The sequence below is a fragment of the Mobula birostris genome, chromosome 21 (assembly GCF_030028105.1).
Source record: "Mobula birostris isolate sMobBir1 chromosome 21, sMobBir1.hap1, whole genome shotgun sequence".
NCBI classification, from domain to species: Eukaryota; Metazoa; Chordata; class Chondrichthyes; order Myliobatiformes; family Myliobatidae; genus Mobula; species Mobula birostris.
Window position 1 is genome coordinate 32,103,754 of NC_092390.1, and position 23,690 is coordinate 32,127,443.

The window sequence follows — 23,690 nt, forward strand, 5'->3', positions numbered from 1 at the left end:
ATCCCTATGCAGCAAATCAATAAATATAAAGGAGCCCCAGCCGGGATCATCATATTTTTTATTATTTCCTTCTTTGTACAACTATCAGCTGCTTTTCTAATATTAAAAAAAAGCAATGAAATTATGTTTGGAGAGTTGATATGACCTATCGAAACTCCAAGGCAATAACTGCTGTGTCAATATTTCCAGAACTTTCCTCCCCCAACGATAAAGAGTAGAAATCACTGTAGATATTTTGTTTAAAAACATATTCTAAACAGCATCCTTACAACAACACACTAGATCCATGTAAAAATCATGGAACACATCACCTCAAGAAATGTTTTGAGTCAAGCATCATCATGCACTTAACTAAACACACAAATCAAAACACATCAGAAGCTTTTGAGGGCAGTGTTAAATTAAAAAGGTGTGTACATAACTTAATCCTGACAGAGACCTGTCAGGTCACCTATGCTGCATTTTCTTTGTATCTCCATATAAACACCACCAGGCAATCAATTCAACTGATCCAATGAAAAGGATTTACTTTTGCTAAATAAACAGAAATAAAAACCTGGAGGTGGTATTTTATATTAAGGAGACTCATCACTTGATTACTTTATCGACTCAGAAATGATGGCAAAAATGATCACCATTTGTAAGAACAGAACAATATAAATAGTTTATATTAAAGAACTAACTGAACCTTGCATTCTACTTGGACGAATCAGTTCTGCAGTATGAATAAGCTCTTAAAAAATAGAAGCAGAATTAAGCCATTTGGTCCATTGAGTCTGCTCCACCCTTCCATCATGGCTGATTTATTATCCTTCTCAACACCACTCTCCTGCCTTCGCCCCTTAACCTTTGACGCCCTTACAAACAAGAACCTATCAAACTCTACTTTAAATATACTCAATGACTTAGGCTACATCCACACTACGCCGGATAATTTTGAGAACGCCGGTTTCGAGTAAAAACGACAGGCGCCCACACTAAGTGTTTTTCAAAATATCTCCGTCCACATTAGGCAGATATTTGGGCGAATCTCCTCCTACTGGGCATGCGCAGGTCACACAGAAAACAAGCGAAGAGGAAACGATATACTTCGTGCGCGTTTGTCCAGTTACAGAGTAGAAAAACTTTAAAGGAATTGCTCTTGGCTGTCACACAGGAGGACTTAAAACTTAAAAAAAACAAATACTGGAGTGTATGGAGGCAACCGACAGGGAGTTCACGGACAGTATGACCCAGCTGATGACGAACATTGAAAATCTAACTCTGTTACATTAATAAAGCACCTTGTTAAATGTATAAAACGCCTGCATCAGCGTTATCTTGTATTTCCATACAATGTTACATTAGGCTATTACACATCTATTGTCAGAGAAGTACTTGCATAAATAGCTAAACCATCTTCATACAAGCAAGGACAGAAAGCAGAGTGAAGTGAGTATACTTATTTATTCAGTAAGCTGTGGGTCAACTGGCTTCAGTCTCATCCGTCTGTTCTGAAATTGTTAGGTGGTGGCGTTCAAGAAAACAACGAACATCTGTTCCAGCACATCATGACAGCGTTTTTAAATAGTCAAAAAAACTCACTTTACAATTTAGCTCTCACTCCGTTCACACCGACTGCGCGTTATAACAGCTTGCGCAGTATCAAGCAGAAGCAGAAAAAAGCATTGTTGTTGTGGTGTTGTCATGACAGCGTTTTAAAATCTCTCTGGTTACCCTGTACACACTATGCCGGATATTAAGTGTTTTCAGATTTATTCACTCTGGAGAGTGTTTTCGAAAATCTCCGTTTTCGGGGGCTGAAAACATCGTTTCAGTGTGGATGGGAGGGCAAAACGAAGAGAAAAAGCTTCGTTTTCAAAATTATCCGGCGTAGTGTGGACGTACCCTTAGCCTTCATGACTGTCTGTGGCAATGAATTCCACAGATTCACCACACTCTGATTGAAGAAACTCTTCCTCTTCTCTGTTCTAAAGGGACATCCTTCTATTCTGAGGCTGTGCTCTCTCGTCCTAGACCCCTCTACTGTAGGGAACACCCTCCCACGTCCATGCTATCTGGGCCTTTCAATATTCAAGTAGCTCATTGCTAATATACAATCATTCCAGAAATAAACTATATTTTAAACACTCATAACATCTTGCAATTACATTATCTGCAAAATAACAGCATACCATTGCTTTTTCAAGATTACGAAAAACAAAATTGTGTATTTTCTTCTGCTGAGGGGTATGTAAAAATGAAAGAATTGGTGCAGACTGAAGTACAGACGGTTTATCAGTGATTAGTCAGCGCAAATAACCTACCTTCCATAACATAAACCAGAGAGCCCACGTCACCCTCTTTGATGATGCAACTGTCTTTGCCATATTCCACTGGGTACATGCAGTCTACAATCTCCTGAATCTGGGATAACTCCAGATTTTTCATGAAATCATTGTCCAGGATTGCTTCCTTAATTAGCTCCTTAGACCTAAAGTTAAAAACAAAACACTGTCAGCTGAAATTATTAACCAGTAGCACAGATAATTAAGAAGCAAGCAAAATTGAAGTTTTAACAAGTAAATCAAACCATCTATAGCTCTTCATTAAACTAAGACAATTTCAGTAGTAATTTTATCTTTTCTAGTGTACCTAATTTGCCAGAGGAGTTGAGTGCAATATAAGCTGTTAATCACCATACAAAATATTATCCAAGTTGATCAAATTTCAATATTTTTACTGAGGCAAAATAATTGTAAACCTAACTGAAAATATGTTATTCCATTTATACGTTTTATGATCCAGTTAACTAAAGGATAGTGATATGCAGAAGAATCAGATAGTAACACAAAGTTTGAGCTTCAATTTGTAGAAACGATTACTAAGACTATAGGCCATCTTAAAAAACTTAAATGAAGTAAGCAAAAAGCTTGAAGAATATGTTGGATAGTTGGACCAAATTATAAGATTCGTAAGAAGGCAGATATACAGTAAAGATATTCTATCACACAGAAATTAATGACTCATCAAGGACTCCGGTCAAAATGACTAGAATTATTTTCCATGGAAAATACAAGATGAACTAGCCAAAATAAACAACAGTTCCTTTATAACCATTTCAATTCTGACCAGATGTTTGCAAGAACTTCCATCACGGCATGAAAAATTAACTTCCAGCAGTAAATGTTTTAAACCCTCATCACAGTTCTCTAAACATGCCAAAATTATATTGTGATTTAGAGAGTTAAGTCTTTATGACCCGTGGGATAAACTAGAAGCTTTGAGATTACGACAGGATGGGGATTCGAATCATATTGTGTAAAATAGTAAAAGGAATCGGTACAGCAAATGCAGATAAACTATTTTCAATTAGAAAAGGAAAATGGGACATAATCCTAAAATTTTGGTTTATACTAGGCAGAAGTGTAATTAGGATATTTTCCAATGAAGAGTAATAGAACACTTTCAGTCTATCCCCCAGAAAGGCTGGGATGTGGTGATAATTAGAGCTTTTAAGTCTGAAGGGGATAAGCCTGTAAATTGGATTAAGATGTGCTGTTTATTACATTTCAACACAGCTGTAAATATACTCATTACAGAAATAAACAGAGTAACAATCACTTTTAGTCGATTTCAATCCCTCAGACATTAAATGGCAACTCCCTGACCGGTGTCGCTCTCAGGCACTCCTGGGAAAACTATATTTCCATGACGACTGGGAACTCACTGAGCTATGTCCTATTCTAACAATTTATCTTCAGGGTTTTTCACACACAGTCCGAATCTCCATAGTTTCAAATGTTCCCACAAAACCCTCATTCAGCCTTTCTCCAACCCTCCCTTCTCACCCTCATCCTAGGCATAGGTTCCTGGTCCCTATCAAGTCTATGTTTGCAAGGCATCTCTCCCAGTCTGACATCACCATGGTCTCAGATAGCATATAACTGACACTGGGAAAGTGCAATGCCAGCTAATTATCAACAAGGCCTTGGCCTCAGGTGCCTCCGTTTATGGTGACACTACCACTTCTGAATCAGTCATTCACGCACCATTGCCAAAATCAACGAACACACCCTTAACATACTAACATTTCTAGGCTGTAGGTTTTTGTCAGAAAAATTAAGGGATACTGTATAAAGCAGATCAACCAAGATCTAATTAAATAGCAGGACAAATTTAAACAGCCTGGAGAGAATCTTTTATGGAGTTAAATGTCTACTTTTATTTTCCAAGCATTGATCTTTGTTGCTAAACATTTACTTAGCCTAAACTAGGAAACTCAATAGACATTTCCCTTAATCATATAATAATATCACTTCCTGAACTATTTGCCATCACATCGGATTTTAACAAAATGTTTTATTGGATGCAAAAGGAACTCGAAATTTCCTGGTTAAAGACCCATTTACAATAAAGAATTCGCTAGAATTATTAGTAATTCCAAAAGTACAGGGTGTAAAGCTTCTGATGAAAAATTGGGCAGTAATCAGTGCTGGTCCCAAAAGAAATTGTATGTTAACATGACCATGACAACTTGATTTGTTTTGAAATTTTATATATATGCTCAAGCGAACATTGGTCAGGATAATGTGAAAGGCAGCAGAGAAAGATTCAGTAACATGCTGAAAACCTCCTTGAAACTATACAACATTCACACTGACTCCTGGGAGTTGATGGCCCATAACCACCAACTGTAGAGGAAGGGCATTTGGAAAGGTGTGGAGAACTCTGAGAACTTGCATCAGGAGCAATGGAGGCCACGTACAAATGGCAGACGGAGGTTACTATCAACAAGTCCATTAGGACATCAATGAATGAAGTACTTCATCAATGTAGACATATTGGCAACTCATAAGCTTATGTCAGCCAAGTCCTGCCCCATCTGTGGAAGAGTTAGTCATTCCCATACTGGCTTCATTGTCCATAAGACCATAAGACCATAAGGCAAAGGAGCAGAAGTCGGCCATTTGGCCCATTGAGTCTGCTCCACCATTTTATCATGAGCTGATCCATTCTCCCATTTAGTCCCACTGCCCCGCCTTCTCACCATAACCTTTGATGCCCTGGCTACTCAGATACCTATCAATCTCTGCCTTAAATACACCCAATGACTTGGCCTCCACTGCCGCCCGTAGCAACAAATTCCATGGATTCACCACCCTCTGCCTAAATTGTCACCTCATAACCTACAAAAATCAGAGTGAAAGCAAGTAATCCTAAACTACAAAGTGAGTAACATATTTTGGGGAAGACATTGGACTATTCAGGAAGTGATGGTACAGTCTAAACCACGGCAATTTGTTCAGGACATCAGGTGCCTCGAAACTAGAGGGGAGACTTAATTCTGCCTTACCTTACAGTAATTGTTATTTACATACACAGCATGATTATTATTTTCTATAACCATATATTATACATGAACCTACCAGGTACATGAGTAACTTCACAAAATAAATTTATATTTACCATGTGTCAAATCATTCAATGAATGCTGCAATGGAAATTTTCTTTGAAGAACGGGTGATTAAGTAGCATCTCTCAGCACTACTCCATGGTGCTACAACATACTGACGGGGAGGAATCATCTTACTCTCATACATAAAGTAATACTGATTTGGTTTCATGGAGTACTGCAGATTAAAGGGAAGGTATTTCCTCATGATGAGGCCATGTATAAAAAGCACTCGCAAATCAAACACATCAATCGTAATTTCTCAAATGGAACTTGCACACCGTTGAAATATAGGCTCAACAACACCTAAACACCTCCGCTCCATAGACTTGAGAATAATCTACGATACAAAGGCTAAAGATCAGGAATTAAATTCCTTAAAGGATTAAGACAAAATGGAATACCAACTTAACAGTACACATTATGTTACAACAAAGCTAAATAGACAGTGTTAAATTTAAGTTCAACAACAAATACTCCCCAAATTAAAGTAAGTGCTTATCTTTAATGGTTAGTGTTGTTGCTGTTCCTTTCTGCGCCTTGTGGCGCATTGGGCGGTAACCTTGCCATTTGTTTAGCATTTTTGTCTTTTTTTTTTATGCTAGCTCGATGCTCAACTCAACATGGATGGAAAGAGTGCAAGGAGCCGGCCAGATTCAAACCAGGAACCCTTCACCTCAAAGTCCAGTGCGGATCTCACTCCAGCTCCGGCCGGCTACTTAACTGTTAGCATATGCATGCATAAATCTTTTCCTATGGTGGTAAGGTATTGAATATAACTATCAGAATATAGTAAAAACAATCTATGCTTATTTTGTGACCTACTCAAAGATTACATATCTATTTTATAACTCCATAGAAACTAGACTTTGTTCTGCATCATCCCTTCTCAAATCGCTAATACCACAATGAATGGGTTTTTTCAGACTGCAGTTCAATATTAATACTGGTCAATAATTGCTGTGACATTTAATTAATTATTCCATCAGTCATTAACTAAAACAAATATGAATAACCATAAAATTAGCTAAAGCAGGATAATTAATGGTCTGTCCTTTATGCAAATATAAATCCTGGTCTCAAGGGAATAAGCTGAATGTCAGTAACAGTAGGAAAATATATCAGGGCCACCTGCCTTCTTTGTTGCAAGTTTATCTTTACAGAGAAGCAACTAATAGTATTATCACGTAAATAAAACAGTTCCTGTGATAATAATAATGCCTGTAGGATATATCCAGAAAATTAATAAACTGTTTTGCTACCTAATCCATCAGAATGACAGAAGCTGGCGGAGGCACCAATGAAGCTAGTAGCTTTCACTGAAAGAATAAATGTAGCATTAGTCACAAGAACTGTCTAATTGCAAGAGCATAAAAGGCAATTAGAAGTAAACCATATTTAATTGTAATGCCATAGTTGTCACAAACATTATATTGTTATAATGATCCATAAACTTAATCAAATGTCTTAGAAATCCATCCATCCTTATTCCTCAGTCTTCTCATACATGTTACGCCACAGCAGACTGGAGTCAAATTTCCAAATCTCTCTGGATGACCACCAGCTTCACAATGTGCCACTATCCTCAACAGTGCTTCTCTAGTGTTGGCTGCTAACAAAAAGTTACGTATAATCTGGCTATTGATCTCATACTTACAAGGCTGAAGCCCAATCTGACTTGTTAAAAACTCCATCTTCAGATGACTACATGACCATTCCAGTTTTAATCAGACTATCACCCATTATTCTTCTCTTGAGCTGAAACTCAAACTTTATATCATTCCCCATTACCATGATCATATCCTCTGCATCCAGAATATTGCCCACCACTAAAATGTTTCAACTTGATTGTCACCCATAGGGATATGTATTTTGATTCGTGAATTAATACATTAGTCCAATATTTGTGACACTGCCATCTTCAGATCCAATTTTTCAAATTGATTAAAAAAAACAAAACTCCAATTCAGCCAAAACTTTACCTTCTACACCTGTTTTGACACAAACTGGCTCAGTTTTCATGGCATATGATAAAGGATTAAGTGAGACAGCGCTTTTAACTTTGGAGAGAAGGAGGAAGAGCGAGGTGTATAAGTTTACAGATATTGTGGACAGCCAGCACCTTTTTCTATGGTGGCAAAGGCCAATACCAGAGGAATCATTGAAGGTGAGTGGAGGGAAGTGTAGGAGAGATTGTCAGGGGTACGTTTTTTTTACACAGAGAGTGGTAGGTGTATAGAAAGTATTGCCAGGGGTGGTTGTAGAGGCTAATGCAATAAGGACATTTAAGAGTATCTTAGATAGGAACATGGATGTAAGAAAAAGGGAGGGGTATGGGCTGTGAAGGAGGGAAGGGTTAGATTGATCATGGAGTAGGTTTATGTAGGTCAGCATAACATTATGGGCCAAAGGGCTTGTACTGTCCTATGTTCTAATATTCACTGCACGCCTTACTAAGGCTCTTCAAACTCTAATTGCAAAAATTTAGATTTTTTCCTCACATTCATAAATGTCTCCAAAGTGTTACTCATGCAATTATCTCTAATATTTTAGTTAAATGTATCTTCTGCTCCACTATGTCTGGAGTACCATATCATTAATGCTGACAGAACATTTATTGATGTTGGCTCTTCACTTCTGTATTATGTACATAATCTTATCTGTCTTGACATAATTCTCTGAATTTTTTGTTACATCTCTCCAATCTATATGTCACACTTTTACTTTAGCCACCTCTAAATCCTAACCCAATTCCTATTCAGTGCCAGATCAAATACTCTGTAAAGAGGAGTCCTGAAGTATTTCATTGAATTGGGTGTGCTGCTTTATCAGTACTTGTAAACTCCACTGCCTCATACTGATCAAATGATCACCCCTATATTTTTAAATGAAATACAGACGTACCTCTAGCATAACAAATATAGAATAACCATTCCAAAGTGCATAGCAGCAAAAATAAATCCAGCTTTCTTGCTGGATAAATGGGCATTTAGGAATTGAAGAAGATTACTGTCAGTGCCTTCTGGTTTATTCACCAAGTTCTCAAGAAAATAGAAGAGGCTAACTCTATAGCAAGGAAAATCTATATATCAGTTACATCAATTTTGAGATAACTTACAATACAGAAAGCTATTTAGACCATTGTGAGGATCTTACTGGAACAATCTGCTCCGATCCCATTTCCCTGCCCGTACTATTCTTTTTATATTCATGTTTGATGAAGACTTAGGCACTTCCAATTTATGTTGTAGTTTCATCCACTTCTGCTAAAACATTGCATGTACAGTTAACTTACTGTGAAAATATATTCTGTTCTCTTCCCCTATCAAAACTGAATCTAACATACTTGATTTCTGACCTGGCAGTCAGCAAAAACAAAGCCATATATTCCTTCCTAAATAAATGAATCAAATTTTGTTGGGACTTAGGAGAGTTATCTAAAATAAGAAAGAAATACTGGAGAGATGTGACAAGAAAGAGTGGAATATTATGCAAGAATGCAGAGCCACGATGGATGATTCTGCTTCATGTGGCACAGTTCTCTAGAAATATAACGCTAGATGTAATTTCACTGGTGTTTATCCCCATTAGATTGTCATTAATCTTACTTTTTTACAGTATAAACACAGCCTTTCTTCGTAATTGCAACATTAATTGGGCTGCTCTTATACATTGCTGTGAATTTTTTCCCATACCTTTTCCATCGGGACTTTTAATTACTTGCCATAGCGTACTTATAAGTGATGGCAAGTACCCTTACTTATCAGCGGCCCTCTGTTGGTCAGGGTTGACCAAGGAAGTTGTGTCCTAGCTGTCTACATTGAAGTTGATATGCTCGCCAGTATGCAAGCCAGGCAAGTACAATATGGAGAGCAAGCTGTTGCCCATGTAGCAGCTTCCTTCACCCCCGACACAGTTAATGAATCCAAAGGAACGGCAAGACTGATACAGTTTGGCATCAGTAGTGTCGCAGGAGTTGCCAGGCCATGTTGAACTCAATGTAGGACTGCCTTTAGGGACTCCAGCTCTGGATTTTTCCTTGGGTTTTACTACCGAAGACTTCCCTATGAGTGAGTATAGCCACAAGGCAGCGCATGTTTGAGTTCACACAATTTTCCTTCTCCTAGATGAGCTGCCAGCCACGGCTGATGGGCTCCATCTGCTCAAAATGGCATAATTCCTGTTACCTTTTTTTTTAACACACCATACTCTCTTCAAAACACTTCTCTTTCATTAATAATTTCAAAAGTAATTTGTTACATCTTTATTGTAGATAAACCAGAAGGATATTGCCCAGTGCTTCAATTGCTTTCAATTCACAATTATGAGTTTTAACATTACATCTGCCATAATGAATCTCTTAGGATTGTAAACAAAGAAGAACTTCCACAAACAAAACATATAAAGAAATGATAAGACCTTGGAACTGCCTAGTCTGATGGGTATTTCTGCTCTAATTTAAGATTCCTGAGAGCTGAAGTTTGTGCCTTTCAACAAGTGCTATTTTATTTTTTTTCTGAAGCAAAAAACAAGCTGCAGAAGGAACTCAGTGGACCAGGCAGCATCTATGGAAGGAAATGGATGGTTGATGTTTTGTGTAGAGACCCTTCATCTGGACTTCTATTTTTCTTTCTTGGTTTCAATATCATTGTATCTGATGTAGCAGGTACAGTTTATATAAATGTATTTTTTAAATATTTTGAAGTTTACAGTAGTTGTTTCATTAAAGTATGAAATGTCTTAACAAATCTTTGACTACATACTGAAATATAGGAAAAATACTTTAAGAGTGAGCATTGCAGTTGTTTGAACTGGGCTTCATAGCAGCGAGATCACGACTAATCGCTAGTTCTCAAGCATATCTGCACACTGCTTGATTCCTTAACGAGTTCTAGAAGCACTGAGTATTCACAACCACCAGCAGTGGGGATTTCAAAGATTCACCACCCTCTGAGGGAAGATTGTTTTGATCATCCCTGTCCTTTCCAGTTTAGCCCTCGCCCTGAGGCAATTACCAGGAAATCCATTTGCATTAAGTTATGTTTTGCAGTGATATGGAATTAAATATTGAATTTTCCATGGGTAAAACATCATAACATTTGGATCTTTCTGCATCTTTCAGAAACTTCAACTGCCATATCCTATCACAAGTCACCCTTAAGACTCCAGAATGATTCTGTATCAGAGTCCATGCACTGTGGGGGTATGAACACTTTATCACTAGGCACTCTCAGGTCAACTCAGCTTCCCAAAAACACAGCCAGTCTGAGGCCAGTGAAATACTCAACCATGTCCTTGGGCCAGTCACACACTAAAACTGGTACCTCCACCAGTACCCTGTGATCCCCAGGGAGCCGCCCAACCTCCTGACTTAGGGTTCCACCACACCAAAGGCCCTGGTTGGGTGATTTGCCTTGCTCCTCTACCCCATGATTCCCTCAAGCGACCTCCTGCCTTCCACTGCTCCATTCCTCCCTTGCCTCCCAGTCAATCTTATCGCACACATCCCTCCAAGCCCACCAGATACAGCAGTATTTCTTATATTGACTCCAAATCAAGCTTTGTTCCTAACTTTGATCTGACTGCCAGGCTCCTGAAATTTTCAACCCATACCACCTTCAATGAGATTCCAAACACATTTTTCCTGTGTTCAAAGTGACTATTCCTTCCACAAGTCTTTGATTCACTTCCAACTGCAAACTTTGTAATGACAATTTCCCACTTAAGTGCACATGGGGAAATAATTATCACAAAAGTCCGTACCACAAAACCATTGCAATACGTTAGAAATTCTAGCCAATATATTTGTGTACAACCAGCGATGTGGACTGTGAAATCTGTCCTTTTTTTAATAATTCTTGCATATCACACACAATTAAACACATTATCAAAATGAAGAACTTGTTTTTTTAAAAAGTCTAATGTCTTCATTCTGCATGAGAAAAGGAGCTTTCTGCACTGGGAAACAACTCATGTTCTCAGTATTGTTTATTTAATTATTTATTCTTAATTGGCAAAAACGATTATTACAATTTGCCTTCTTTTGCTTATTGGTTTGTTGTCAGTCATTGTTTATCATATATTCTATTGTATTTCTTTATTTTCCTGTATCTGCAAGAAAATGAATCTCAAGATTGCATTTGGTGACATACAATATATCCTCTTTGATAATAAATTTATTTTGACTTTGGCTTTGGACGTCCAGTTACTTCTTGTATCTCAGTTCTCAACTTGCTGATTTCCTAATCAATATCTAAAAATTGTTAAAAAAAAAACAGAGCAGCAATAGCAAGATGAATCCATGACTCTGGCTGTCCTCTCTCAGCATCTTCTTATATCAGCCAAAGCAGCTTGTCACCCAGGATTTACTCAAGTCATTTTGCAAGACGGAAGGATTCACACATTATTATGTCAATAAAGTGGTCTGCTGCTAACTTCACAGCTGAATTATTCTTGAGGAGCAAGACAGTTTTCAGTGTCAGAATTATGAACTCCCAATGAACCTGAAGTCAGAATATTGATACAAGATATAAACACCTTAGCCACAATACCAAATTTAACTGTAAGTTTCTTCCTGAATTCACCCGGCACCAACACTCAAGGAGTGTTTTTAAATTATACATATTGGTATCATCAAGTTTAGAGGAAACAAATTGCTCCATTGTATCGAACATGCTGCAAAGACAAAATAAATATTGTGTATCTATTTTAATTCCTATCCCCATTCCCGTTCCGATGGGGCCTTCTCTTTTACCACAATGAAGCCACTCTCAGGGTGGGAACAACACCTCATATTCCATCAAGGTAGCCTCCAACCTGATGTTATGAATATTGATTTCTCCTTCCGGTAATCTTTTTTTGCTCTTTTTTGGTGGCTGATGATCAAAATGGCCTCCATATATCATATTTCTATATGACAAAGGAGGAGGAAAGTTTGGCCCATCAAGTCTCACGGAGCAAAACCATTTGCTTGATTTACTTCCCTGGAATATATTCCCCACTTTCCCATCAACTTCTTCCTCTCCATCCCTTATTCTGCCAGTCACCCACAGACATGGGGCATCTTACAGTTGTCAGTCCACATCTCCTTAGGATGTGTGATGAAACCAGACAGTCACAGCAAGGACATGCAAACGACACACGCACACAATTCTTCTCTTCTTCGGTTGTCCATCGAAATCAGATGACGACGTCCACTCCTTTAACAATGAGATCTTTGACGACTATACAGACCTATCCTGGACCCACAAGCTCTATTGCAGGTGGGACATGTATATGTGGTAGTGGTGGCAACCATGGCCGCATTTCTCCTGGCTCTCTTCTGCTGTCTTCTGGTTGTTCTTTCCATCTCCAGAATACGAACCCCGTCCCCACACAGCTGTCGCCAAGTGGTACAGTCAGCAGCAACATCCTCCAGGTCCTTTGGTCTAATCTTGCACTTCCTTAAAACATTCTTCATCTGATCCTTATAGCGCTTCTTCAGCCTTCCAGCTGAGTGTCGACCATGATGTAGCTGGCCGTATAACGTTCTGCTGGGTGGCCAACATGGGGGCATCCTTATCACGTGCCCCAGCCACTGCAGCTGACACTGGGTGATCATGGCCTCAATACTTCTGCAGCTGGTCTTTATTTCAGTGTGAGGCACCGCTCACGCCAGGTAATTCCCAGGATGTGCTGGAGGCAGCTTATGTGGAAGCGCTCCAAGGACTTGATGTGACGGCTGTAGGTTACCCAAGCTTCACAGCTATAAAGGAGGGTGGTGACGCAGACCGCTTGGTATACGGCGACCTTTTTGGAGGGACAAAGGCTCCTGTTCTGAAAGACTCAACACCGAATTCTCCCAAAGGCAGCTGATGCCTGTTTAATGGGCTCTCGATGTCGTTGTCAAGGCCGCTATCCTGAGAGAATGCTCCCCAGATATTTGAAAGATGGCACTACTGACAGCTTTCATCACTAACAGTGAAGGCAGGTAGAGTGGGTGGGACACTGGTACTCCATTGGCAAACCACTTCTATCTTGGTGGCATTGACAGTCAGCCCCATCCTGCTGTACGCTCTCACTGCCAGAGCAAGGACAGTCTGAAGATCCTCCAGAGTATGGGACACACACACACACACAGTCCAGAAACCAGAGATCAGGAACTGAACCTGAATCACTGGAGCTATGAGGTTACAGTTCTACCTGCTGTGCCATTGAACCACCCAGGACTTGCTCCCGTGCTGTGTGCCTCTGTGATGAAATGGACATTGCCAGTTGTATTAAATACACCGTGGAATTGCAAAACCGTGCAACCTCTGCCCTAGGATATCATTATTGTAGATCACTCCCTTGAAGAACTGTTAAAGCCCACACGCATTTCCCAGGTGCTGATGCTGGCCAGGTAAGCAAAAATGCCACTGGCATGCTCACCCACAAGAAATTATTCCTCACCCCACCTGTTAATGGGTGGGGATGTACTAGGTGGGCCAACTGCGACTGCAGTCATACCCTTCTGCCATCAGGCAGCAGTATGAAGGACCTGTGCACAACAGCAAACAGCTCACACAACTGAAAGGATCCTTTCTTTCTACTTGTGATCACATACAATTGGGCATGCTTGTATAGCACATTCAAGTATTAAGCCAAAAAGATTTATCAATCCGGGCTTTCCCAGCGGATCTATATCACAGGAGAGGGAATGAATCACCTTCTCCATGGTTGCCTCGGTAATCCAATCAAGTACCGACATTAAGAGCCATCCAGGTGAACATGGGTCTTTAGCCAAGTTAAATTTAACTTGTTTGATAAATCTGATCACAAATATTACTTGAATGTGCATATATGTGTGGTCATGTGCAATATGAGCATCTCCAAATGAGTGTAGTACATGCATGTTCAAGTATAATAATGTGGACACACAGAAAAGATGCATGCTTGGGTAAATGCTGTGCATCATTATGTCTGTGTATGCATATGTTTGTGTACATAATGTCCAGGCTTACCGTTAAATGTTTAACAAGCTCAAATTTTATTCGAAGTTCTAAAGCTCAGCTCAACTATTACTGTCTTGTATTATATCGGTGTGTTATTGTCACATGTACCATGATACGAGGGGTGATTGATAAGTTCGTGGCCTAAGGTAGAAGGAGTCAATTTGAGAAAACCTAGCACATTTACTTTTCAACATAGTGCCCTTCTACATGTACACACTTAGTCCAGCGGTTGTTAAGCATACGGATCTCTTCTTTGTAGAAGTGGTCCACAGCAGGGGTGATTGATAAGTCCGTGGCCTAAGGCAGAAGGAGATGTTATACAGCTTGCGTTACATGCATGTGCAGTTCAACTCTTTGAGTGAAAATGCAGAAAGTTAATAACTCATCTCCTTCTACCTTAGGCCACAGACTTATCAATCAGCCCTGCTGTGGACCACTTTCTGGAGGTGCGAGACACCGACTTCTACAAAGAAGGGATCCGTATGCTCCACGACCACTGGACTAAGTGTGTAAACGTAGGAAAAATAAATGTGCTAGGTTTTCTAAAATTGACTCCGTCTACCTTAGGCCACGAACTTATCAACCACTCCTCGTACAGTGAAAAGCTCATCTCGCATACTGTTCATACAGACCAAATCATTACACAGTCCATTTGGACAGAACAAAGTAAAACAATAAAAATGCTGAATGAAGTGCAACGGCTACAGAGAAAGTGCAATGCAGGGTACCTGGTCGAGTACTGAAGACCTGTGCTGATCAACTGGCTGGAGTTTTCACTGATGTCTTTAACCTCTTGCTTCAGAAGTCAAAGGTATCCACCTGCCTCAAACAGGCTTCACTTAGACCGGTGCTTAAGGGGAACGTGGTAACCTGCCACAGTGACTGTCGTCAAGTTCAAGTTCAGTTTATTATTATTCAACCGTACACATGTATACTGCCAAGTGAAACAACATTCCTCTGGACCAAGGTGCACGACACAGAACATATAACTCACACACGCACAACACAAATATTACCACAAACAGTAAGGTGCACATATGATACAAGTTTAAAAAGTAAATAGTGTAACACTACTGACATTTCCCTCATGATCAGATCTGAGTGGTGGCAGGGAGTTCGGCAGTCTTACGGCTGAGGGAAAAGTTGCTTTCCATCCTAACAGTTTTTCCCCTAATGCTGCGGCACCTCCTGCCTGATGGTCGGGGGTCAAAGAGATTGTTGGACGGACAAGAGGGACCAATCACAACGCCAAGGGCCCTTCATATGCAGCACTACTGATAAATATCTCTAACAAGTGGAAGGAAGAATCCGAAGATCCTCTCTGCAGTCACCGCAATCCTTTTAGGGACTTATGCCTTCAATCCCCAAACCAGATGGTAACACAGATGGTCAGGGCACTCTCGATGGTGCTCCTGGAAAAACTGGTTAAATTGGGGGTGGGTGAGGGCGAGCCTCACTCACCTCAATCTCCTCAGGAAATGGAGATGCTGCTGTGCTTTCTTGACCATAGGGGTGGTGTTGAGGGACCAGATGAGATTGTCCATTACGTGCACTCCCAGAAACCTGGTGCTCCTAATTCTCTCCACAGAGCAGCCATGTTTGTGCAGTCAGAAGTAGTCAGCCTCCACCTTCCAAAAGTCAACAAACATCCCTTTGGTCTTGTCCACTTTGAGACTTCAAAACATTGATCTATTTGGAAATTTGGAAGTAAAGTGTGGAGAGTCCAGAATGCGTGTCTTAGTTTCATTTTAACTTTAAGTGAGGTGGGTGCATACTGTAGATGACATGATGGCATGATGACGAATGCCATTCACTTACTTTTACTTTTGAACTGTAATTAATTATTTAAATGAACACGAATACTTCAAACAATATATTTAAAATATTACTTATATATTACTGAAATATTAAATACACTACACTCCTCCCTGCTTAGATTGAAACTCCTACTCCTATATATAAAATGCAGCTACTATATAGACATCCATAGCATAACAAATTTTAAATTGTCCCCTTCAAGCTTAAAGATTAATTGTTGTGGAAGCTTTCTTACTTGTGAGATAACGTCTTTCCTAACTTTTCTGACAAGTGAGACTTGTGGCTATGAAACAATCTCAGGTTCTCGCATGCTGAGCTCGTCGACTTTATTAACTTTGCCTCCAACTTTCACCCTGCCCTCAAGTTTACCTGGTCCATTTCCGACACCTCCCTCCCCTTTCTAGATCTTTCTGTCTCTGTCTCTGGAGACAGCTTATCCATTGATGTCTACTATAAGCTGACTGACTCTCACAGCTATCTGGACTATTCCTCTTCCCACCCTGTCGCTTGCAAAAATGCCATCCCCTTCTCGCAATTCCTCCATCTCCGCCACATCTGCTCTCAGGATGAGGCTTTTCATTCCAGGACGAGGGAGATGTCCTCCTTTTTTAAAGAAAGGGGCTTCCCTTCCTCCACTATTAACTCTGCTCTCAAACACATCTCCCCCATTTCACGTACATCTGCTCTCACTCCATCCTCCCGCCACCCCACTAGGAATAGGGTTCCCCTGGTCCTCACCTACCACCCCACCAGCCTCCGGGTCCAACATATAATTCTCCGTAACTTCTGCCACCTCCAATGGGATCCCACCACGAAGCACATCTTTCCCTCCCCCACTCTCTCTGCTTTACGCAGGGATCGCTCCCTACGCGACTCCCTTGTCCATTCGTCCCCCCCCCCATCCCTCCCCACTCAACTCTCTCCTGGCACTTATCCTTGTAAGCGGAACAAGTGCTACACATGCCCTTACACTTCCTCCCTTACCACCATTCAGGGCCCCAAACAGTCCTTCCAGGTGAGGCAACATTCCACCTGTGAGTCGACTGGGGTGATATACTGTGTCCGGTGCTCCCGATGTGGCCTTCTATATATTGGTGAGACCCGATGCAGACTGGGAGACCGCTTTGCTGAACACCTACGCTCTGTCTGCCAGAGAAAGCAGGATCTCCCAGTGGCCACACATTTTAATTCCACGTCCCATTCCCATTCTGACACGTCTATCCACGGCCTCCTCTACTGTAAAAATGAAGCCAGACTCAGGTTGGAGGAACAACACCTTATATTCCGTCTGGGTAGCCTCCAACCTGATGGCATGAACATCGACTTCTCCAACTTCCGTTAATGCCCCACCTCCCCCTCGTACCCCATCCGTTATTTATTTTTATACACACATTCTTTCTCTCACTCTCCTTTTTCTCCCTCTGACTATACCCCTTGCCCATCCTTTGGGTCCCCCCCCCCCGTCTTTCTCCCTGGACCTCCTGTCCCATGATCCTCTCATATCCCCTTTGCCAATCACCTGTCCAGCTCTTGGCTCCATCCCTCCCCCTCCTGTCTTCTCCTATCATTTTGGATCTCCCCCTCCCCCTCCAACTTTCAAATCTCTTACTAACTCTTCCTTCAGTTAGTCCTGACGAAGGGTCTCGGCCTGAAACGTCGACTGTACCTCTTCCTAGAGATGTCGCCTGGCCTGCTGCGTTCACCAGCAGCTTTGATGTGTGTTGCTCAGGTTCTGGAGTCTCCTCCATAGTGGTTGCAGGAATTGACTCTGGGACTGCAGGAAATTGTTCTGACAGTTCTGGACACCTTTCCTCTGGATGTGTTGGCCAGTGCATGACAAGATTCAATGGACGATGTGGATCATAATGTGCTGAGTACAGTGTCTGACGTCACCATTTCCTTTACCTTTTGGAAAGCCACCTTATATTGCTCTGTCCATTGCCATTTCTCCCGATCTGTAGTAATGAGTTCAAGGGGTGGAACACAGTAGCCAGGCTTGGCAGGAATCTGTTACAGTAATTGACAAATCCTAAAAGGTCTACAACTGTGACACATCCTTGGCTTTGGGGCATCCACCACTGCTCAAATTTTTCTCAGCGCACTTATGTAATCCTTGTGCATCGATGATGTGACCACAGTTAATGATGCTTGGCTTAAAACTGTTAAGCCTGTGGTATGTGCTTTCAGGCTTCTGTATCTTCCGCACAATCGTGCAGGGGAGAAGAAAGAATGTCCCAGGTGGGTGGGGTCCTGAATTATTCTGCCTGCTTTATTAAAGTAGTGAAAAGTCTAAACAGACCTCAGAGAGGAGGCTGATTTGCATGACGGCCTGAGCTTTGTCAACAACTCTGCAGTTTCATGCAGTCACCAGCAGAGAAGTTGCCATACTAATCACTAACTGCACACAATGGAAAGAAATTGCAGAGACTGAATGACTGAAGTGAGGGAATCATACAACTTGGAAGATTTACCACAAAAAGAATTTGTACTTCATCTGAATGAACCAACATACAAACTAATAATTGTGGCTAATATCAAAATGTTTCCAATACCAATTAAAATAAAAATCAACAAACATCAAATCAGACGTCACTTTATTTTGTTTCCAACAATTTTACATAACAGTGACTTACTAAAGAGCATGTTGATTTTTGAGAATGGTTAATATCATCGTCACAATGACTTCGACTTTCCTGTGGGCCATGTTTCTAATAATTTAAAATTAAATGTTATATTCATTTAAATGTTCAAAAACACTCTTCTAAATTACTTTGAGTGAAATAATATTGACAATCAGCACAGATTGGAATGCCTCCAGCTCAATTTTCCATTTTCATTCAAATGTCCAATTATTTTCTAAAACGTGTTCTATTTTAGCTTTGCTCAAGCGATTGCTCTCTTGACACTCAGCTGGAAATTTATGCAAAAAAATGATGGAATTTTGGGACTGATTCATTGTTTATATGAGCACAATCCTGAGCTGTATTATCAAAAGGTATATTTAATCACGTTATTTCAAAATGGAATAAAATGGGTTCATGTCTCAGGCAATTGTTAGGAGTCTGGAAACAGATACAATAGCTGCAGAATGGATGTGTATAATTAAACTTTGCCCATGACTGCATGCAGGCAGCTTTTCAAATTGAGCTACACGCCAATTATAGTGACTTCACAGGCCAGCCACCACTAACCATATTGAGTTGTAGTTGGATGCTTCAGCTGGGAGTAATACTGTATCCAGTTCATACGTACCAACCTATCGTCCAAGAAGCAAATATGACGTGATACAGCAAAAATTGGCCGTGTTAGTAATTCAAGGATATATTGGCAGTATGAGCCAACATACTGAATTTTCCTCTTTAGCCAATTTGCATTTAATCCTGATTGATAGATCTCTTCACACAAAATACTTGAATGTGCATATACATTCACTGGTCACCCTATTAGGTACCTCCTGTATCTAATAAAGTGGCCACTGAACATACCTTGGTGGTCTTCTGCCTCTGTAGCCCATCCACTTCAAGGTTGGGCGTATTGTGTATTCAGAGATGCTCTTCTGCACATCACTGTTGTAACGTGTGGTTGTTAAGAGTTACTGTCGCCTTCCTGTCAGCTTGAATCAGTCCGGTCATTCTCCTCTCACCTTTCTCACCAACATGGCATTTTCACCTACAGAAATGCTGCTCACTGGATGTAGCACCATTCTCTGTCTCTAGAGCCTGCTGTGCATGAAAACCACAGGAGTTCTGCAGTTTCTGAGATACTCAAACCACCCTATCTGGCACCAACAATTATTCTACAGTCAAGTCACTCCTCCTTTCTGATATTTGGTCAGAATAACAACTGCACTCCTTGACCTCGTCTGCATGTTTTATGCATCAAGTTGCTGCCACATGATTAGCTGATTAGATATTTACATTAACGAGGTGTGCCTGTATGTCTGCTAAAGTGGCCACCGACTGTGCGTGTGTGTGTGTGTGTGTGTGTGTGTGTGTGTGTGTGTGTGTATATGTATATACGTGTGAAATATATGCACATCCAAATGCACCAGGTCACAAACTGAGAAGAAAGCTCCATTCTCGTGGTGGGACAGAGAGTACGTGTGGGCAAGGGTCCAGGACAGAGCTGATGCCAGCTCACAAGAGGGTGTGCCCTCCACTGGATTCTACTGCAGAGGACTAGGATGAGGATTTCAATGGGTTACCTACCAAAGAAGCCTGAAAGATACCAGAAAATAGTCAGAGAGAATGAGTGAACTAACGTGGCCTAGGGTTTTGCACAGAGTTTGGGAGCCCATCTTATCCAGAATAGAGGCAGCAACTATCTTCAAAAGCAGCCTTGATCTGAGACCTGGTGTCTGTGCTGCAGATTTCAATGTAACAGATCATAACCCAACCCAGTATCCTGAGACGTCATATTAAAGTTTAGATTGCTCTCACCAAGGGTACATTGAAACAATTACAGCAGTAGAATGCGCAGTAAAAACCAGTTTGCAGTGTGTTACAGCATTCTTCCAAGTGGTTCTAACAGATCATTGGATTCCTGAGGTCGCCAAGTAGAGAAAGATAATAAAAACTGAAAGCACCAGGAAAAACTCAGCAGGTCAGATAGCATCTGTGAAGAGGGAAATTGAATGGGCTCAGTGACCTTTTCATCTGATGTAGCAGCAATCAAGAATTATTTCAGCAGATCAGTACTCCAGAATTCTACATAACAGCCAAATAAATTATGAGTGTGGGGGAAGGATCGGTAATCCAGAGAACTGAACTCTAATCCCACCACAGCAGCTCTGGAATTCATGTTCAATAATAACCCCTCAGTACACAGGTTTAAGATGAGAGGAGGAAGAATTCAATGTGAACCTGAGGGGTAATTTCTTTCTTCAGAGGGTGGTGCATACATGGAATGATCCCTCAGAAGAAGTGGTTGAGAGAGTTGCAGTAGCAACATCTAAAAGATATTGGATAGTTACCTGGATAGGAAAAAAAATCAGAGTGATACTGTCCAAATGCAGATAAATGTGATTAACTCAGATAGGCATCTTGGTTAGAATGGATGAGTTGGGCTGAAAGGCCAGTTTCCTTACTGTAGCACCCGATGACTCGTTGGATCCTAATACATTCACGATCTAAATGTTCTTCAGAAGTCAAAATTCACACATAAAACTTATTGTTTACAATAAAGAGTTAATTGCCAGTTTTAAGTAGAGTGAGACCCGCTACGGAAACTAAGAATCTTCTGCAAAGAAAAAGAAGCGACTGTTACCTAATTACTGGAAAATTCACTGAACTGTACAGAAATACAAGCAAGCATAGGAAAGTTAAACTACAAGAAAAACAACAATTCTACACATCAATCCAACTGACTCTAGGAATGACTGAAGCTGCAGGGGAGGGGGAGGAGGGAGTGGTAGGGAGTTGTGAGGAGGAGGAGGGAGTGAAAAGAACAGAGGGAATGGCTGTGCTAGGAGCAGAGACCAAGAGAAAATGGATGAAACATGCTGCTGCAGGCTTGTTCAGGGAAGCCAAATTTTCTGGAGAAGGTGAAAACAAGGAAGGAGAGCAGAGTTAAAAAAAATGGCTAGAACTGCCAAATACTGAACTCAGAGCACAACAGTTGCGGGAAATCTGAAATATAAGAGGAGAATTCTGAAAATAGCCCAGCAAAGAAAAACTGACATAAAATTCTGGATTTATGAACTTGCGTCAGAACTTCTTAGACTCACCAGTAAGGCTGTTTATCAGAAATTATTGAAAGTAATTGCTGGGTTTTGAGGGCAGTAACATGCACAGATTGAAGGTTAGATGATATTCCTTGACCTTAGATGTTGCACTCCACTGAAATGGTGCAGGAGGCAAAAGCCAGGCTGATCTGAATGGCAGTGGGATAGAGAATTAAAGTTACAGACAACTGGAAGCTCAGGGTAATACCTGAGAAATAAACAAAGTGATCTGCAAAGAAGTCGAGCAACACCCATAAAAAATGCTGGTGAACGCAGCAGACCAGGCAGCATCCACAGGAAGAGGTACAGTCGACGTTTCGGGCCGAGACCCTTCGTCAGGACTAACTCAAAAAAGAGATAGTAAGGGATTTGAAAGTTGGAGGGGGAGGGGGAGATCCGAAATGATAGAAGACAGGAGGGGGAGGGATGGAGCCAAGAGCTGGACAGGTGATAGGCAAAAGGGTTGAACACCTGCACTCTGTCCGCCAGAGAAAGCAGGATCTTCCCAGTGGCCACACATTTTAATTCCACATCCCATTCCAATTCTGACATGTCTATTCACGGCCTCCTCTACTGTCAAGATGAAGCCACACCCAGGTTGGAGGAACAACACCTTATATTCTGTCTGGGTAGCCTCCAACCTGATGGCATGAACATTGACTTCTCTAACTTCTGTTAATGCCCCACCTCCTCTTCGTACCCCATCCCTTATTTACTTTTTATTATTTTTTACTCTCTCTTTTTTCTCGCTCTGTTCCTCTCACTATAACTCCTTGCCCATCGTCTGGGCTCCCCTCTCCCTTTCTTTCTCCCTAAGCCCCCTGTCCCATGATTCTCTCCCTTCTCCAGCCTTGTATCCCTTTTGCCAATCAACTTTCCAGCTCTTAGCTCCATCCCTCCCCCTCCTGTCTTCTCCTATCATTTTGGATCTCGCCCTCCCCCTCCCACTTTCAAATCTCTTACTATCTCTCCTTTTAGTTAGTCCTGACGAAGGGTCTCAACCCGAAACGTCAACTGTGCCTCTTCCTATAGATGTTGCCTGGCCTGCTGCGTTCACCAGCATTTTTTGTGCATGTTGCTTGAATTTCCAGCATCTGCAGATTTCCTCGTGTTTGCAAAGAAGTCACCCAATCCATCTGAAGTTTTAAATGAAGCAGAGGTCACATCATGAGGGAGAACACACACCAATTCTCATTGAGTGGTCAACGGTAGAAAAGATGAGCAGCTTCAGTTTCAAGTTCCAGAGCATTAACATGTTAAGAGTATCTACAGTATCATATGCCCAACACATTGACGCAATAACGCGAAGGCATGCCAGTGCTTCATTAGGAGCTTGGGGAGATTTGATATGTCCCCAAAGACCCTATCGAACTTCTACAGATTTACCGTAGAGAGCATTCTGACCGGTTACATTACTGTTTGGTATGGAGGCACCAATGCTTTAGACGGTCATAGATTCAGCCAGAGCCATCACAGGCAAAAGCTTCCTCACCATTAAGGACATCTTTGAAAGACAGTGCATCAAGAAAGCGGCCTTCATTACTAAGAGACTTCACCTCATTACTACACTCTTCTCATTACTACCATCAGGAAGGTTGCGCAGAAGCCTGTTAACCCACTCTGATGTTTCTGGTACAGCTTCTTTCCCTCTGTCATCGGATTTCTGAATGGTCCATGAACCCATGAACGCCACCTTCCTCTTCCTCTTTTGTACTTCCTTTTGGCATCTGTTAGTCTTGTGAGA

General features: G+C 41.1%; 1 protein-coding gene across 6 annotated transcripts in view; it reads right to left on the reverse strand.

Annotated features, from left to right (window-relative positions):
* The window catches only part of LOC140185698 (cGMP-dependent protein kinase 1), an 815,177-nt gene that overhangs the window by 686,637 nt on the left and 104,850 nt on the right, over window positions 1–23,690 (reverse strand). For 4 of the 6 annotated variants that reach the window (XM_072239236.1, XM_072239235.1, XM_072239233.1 and 1 more), the window contains exon 2: window positions 2,307–2,473. In XM_072239236.1, coding sequence (XP_072095337.1) covers window positions 2,307–2,473 — 167 coding nt within the window. Of the gene's footprint in view, window positions 1–1,441; window positions 1,515–1,584; window positions 1,639–2,306; window positions 2,474–23,690 lie in introns of those variants that run through there. The other 2 variants (XM_072239237.1, XM_072239238.1) reach the window with 2 other exon arrangements.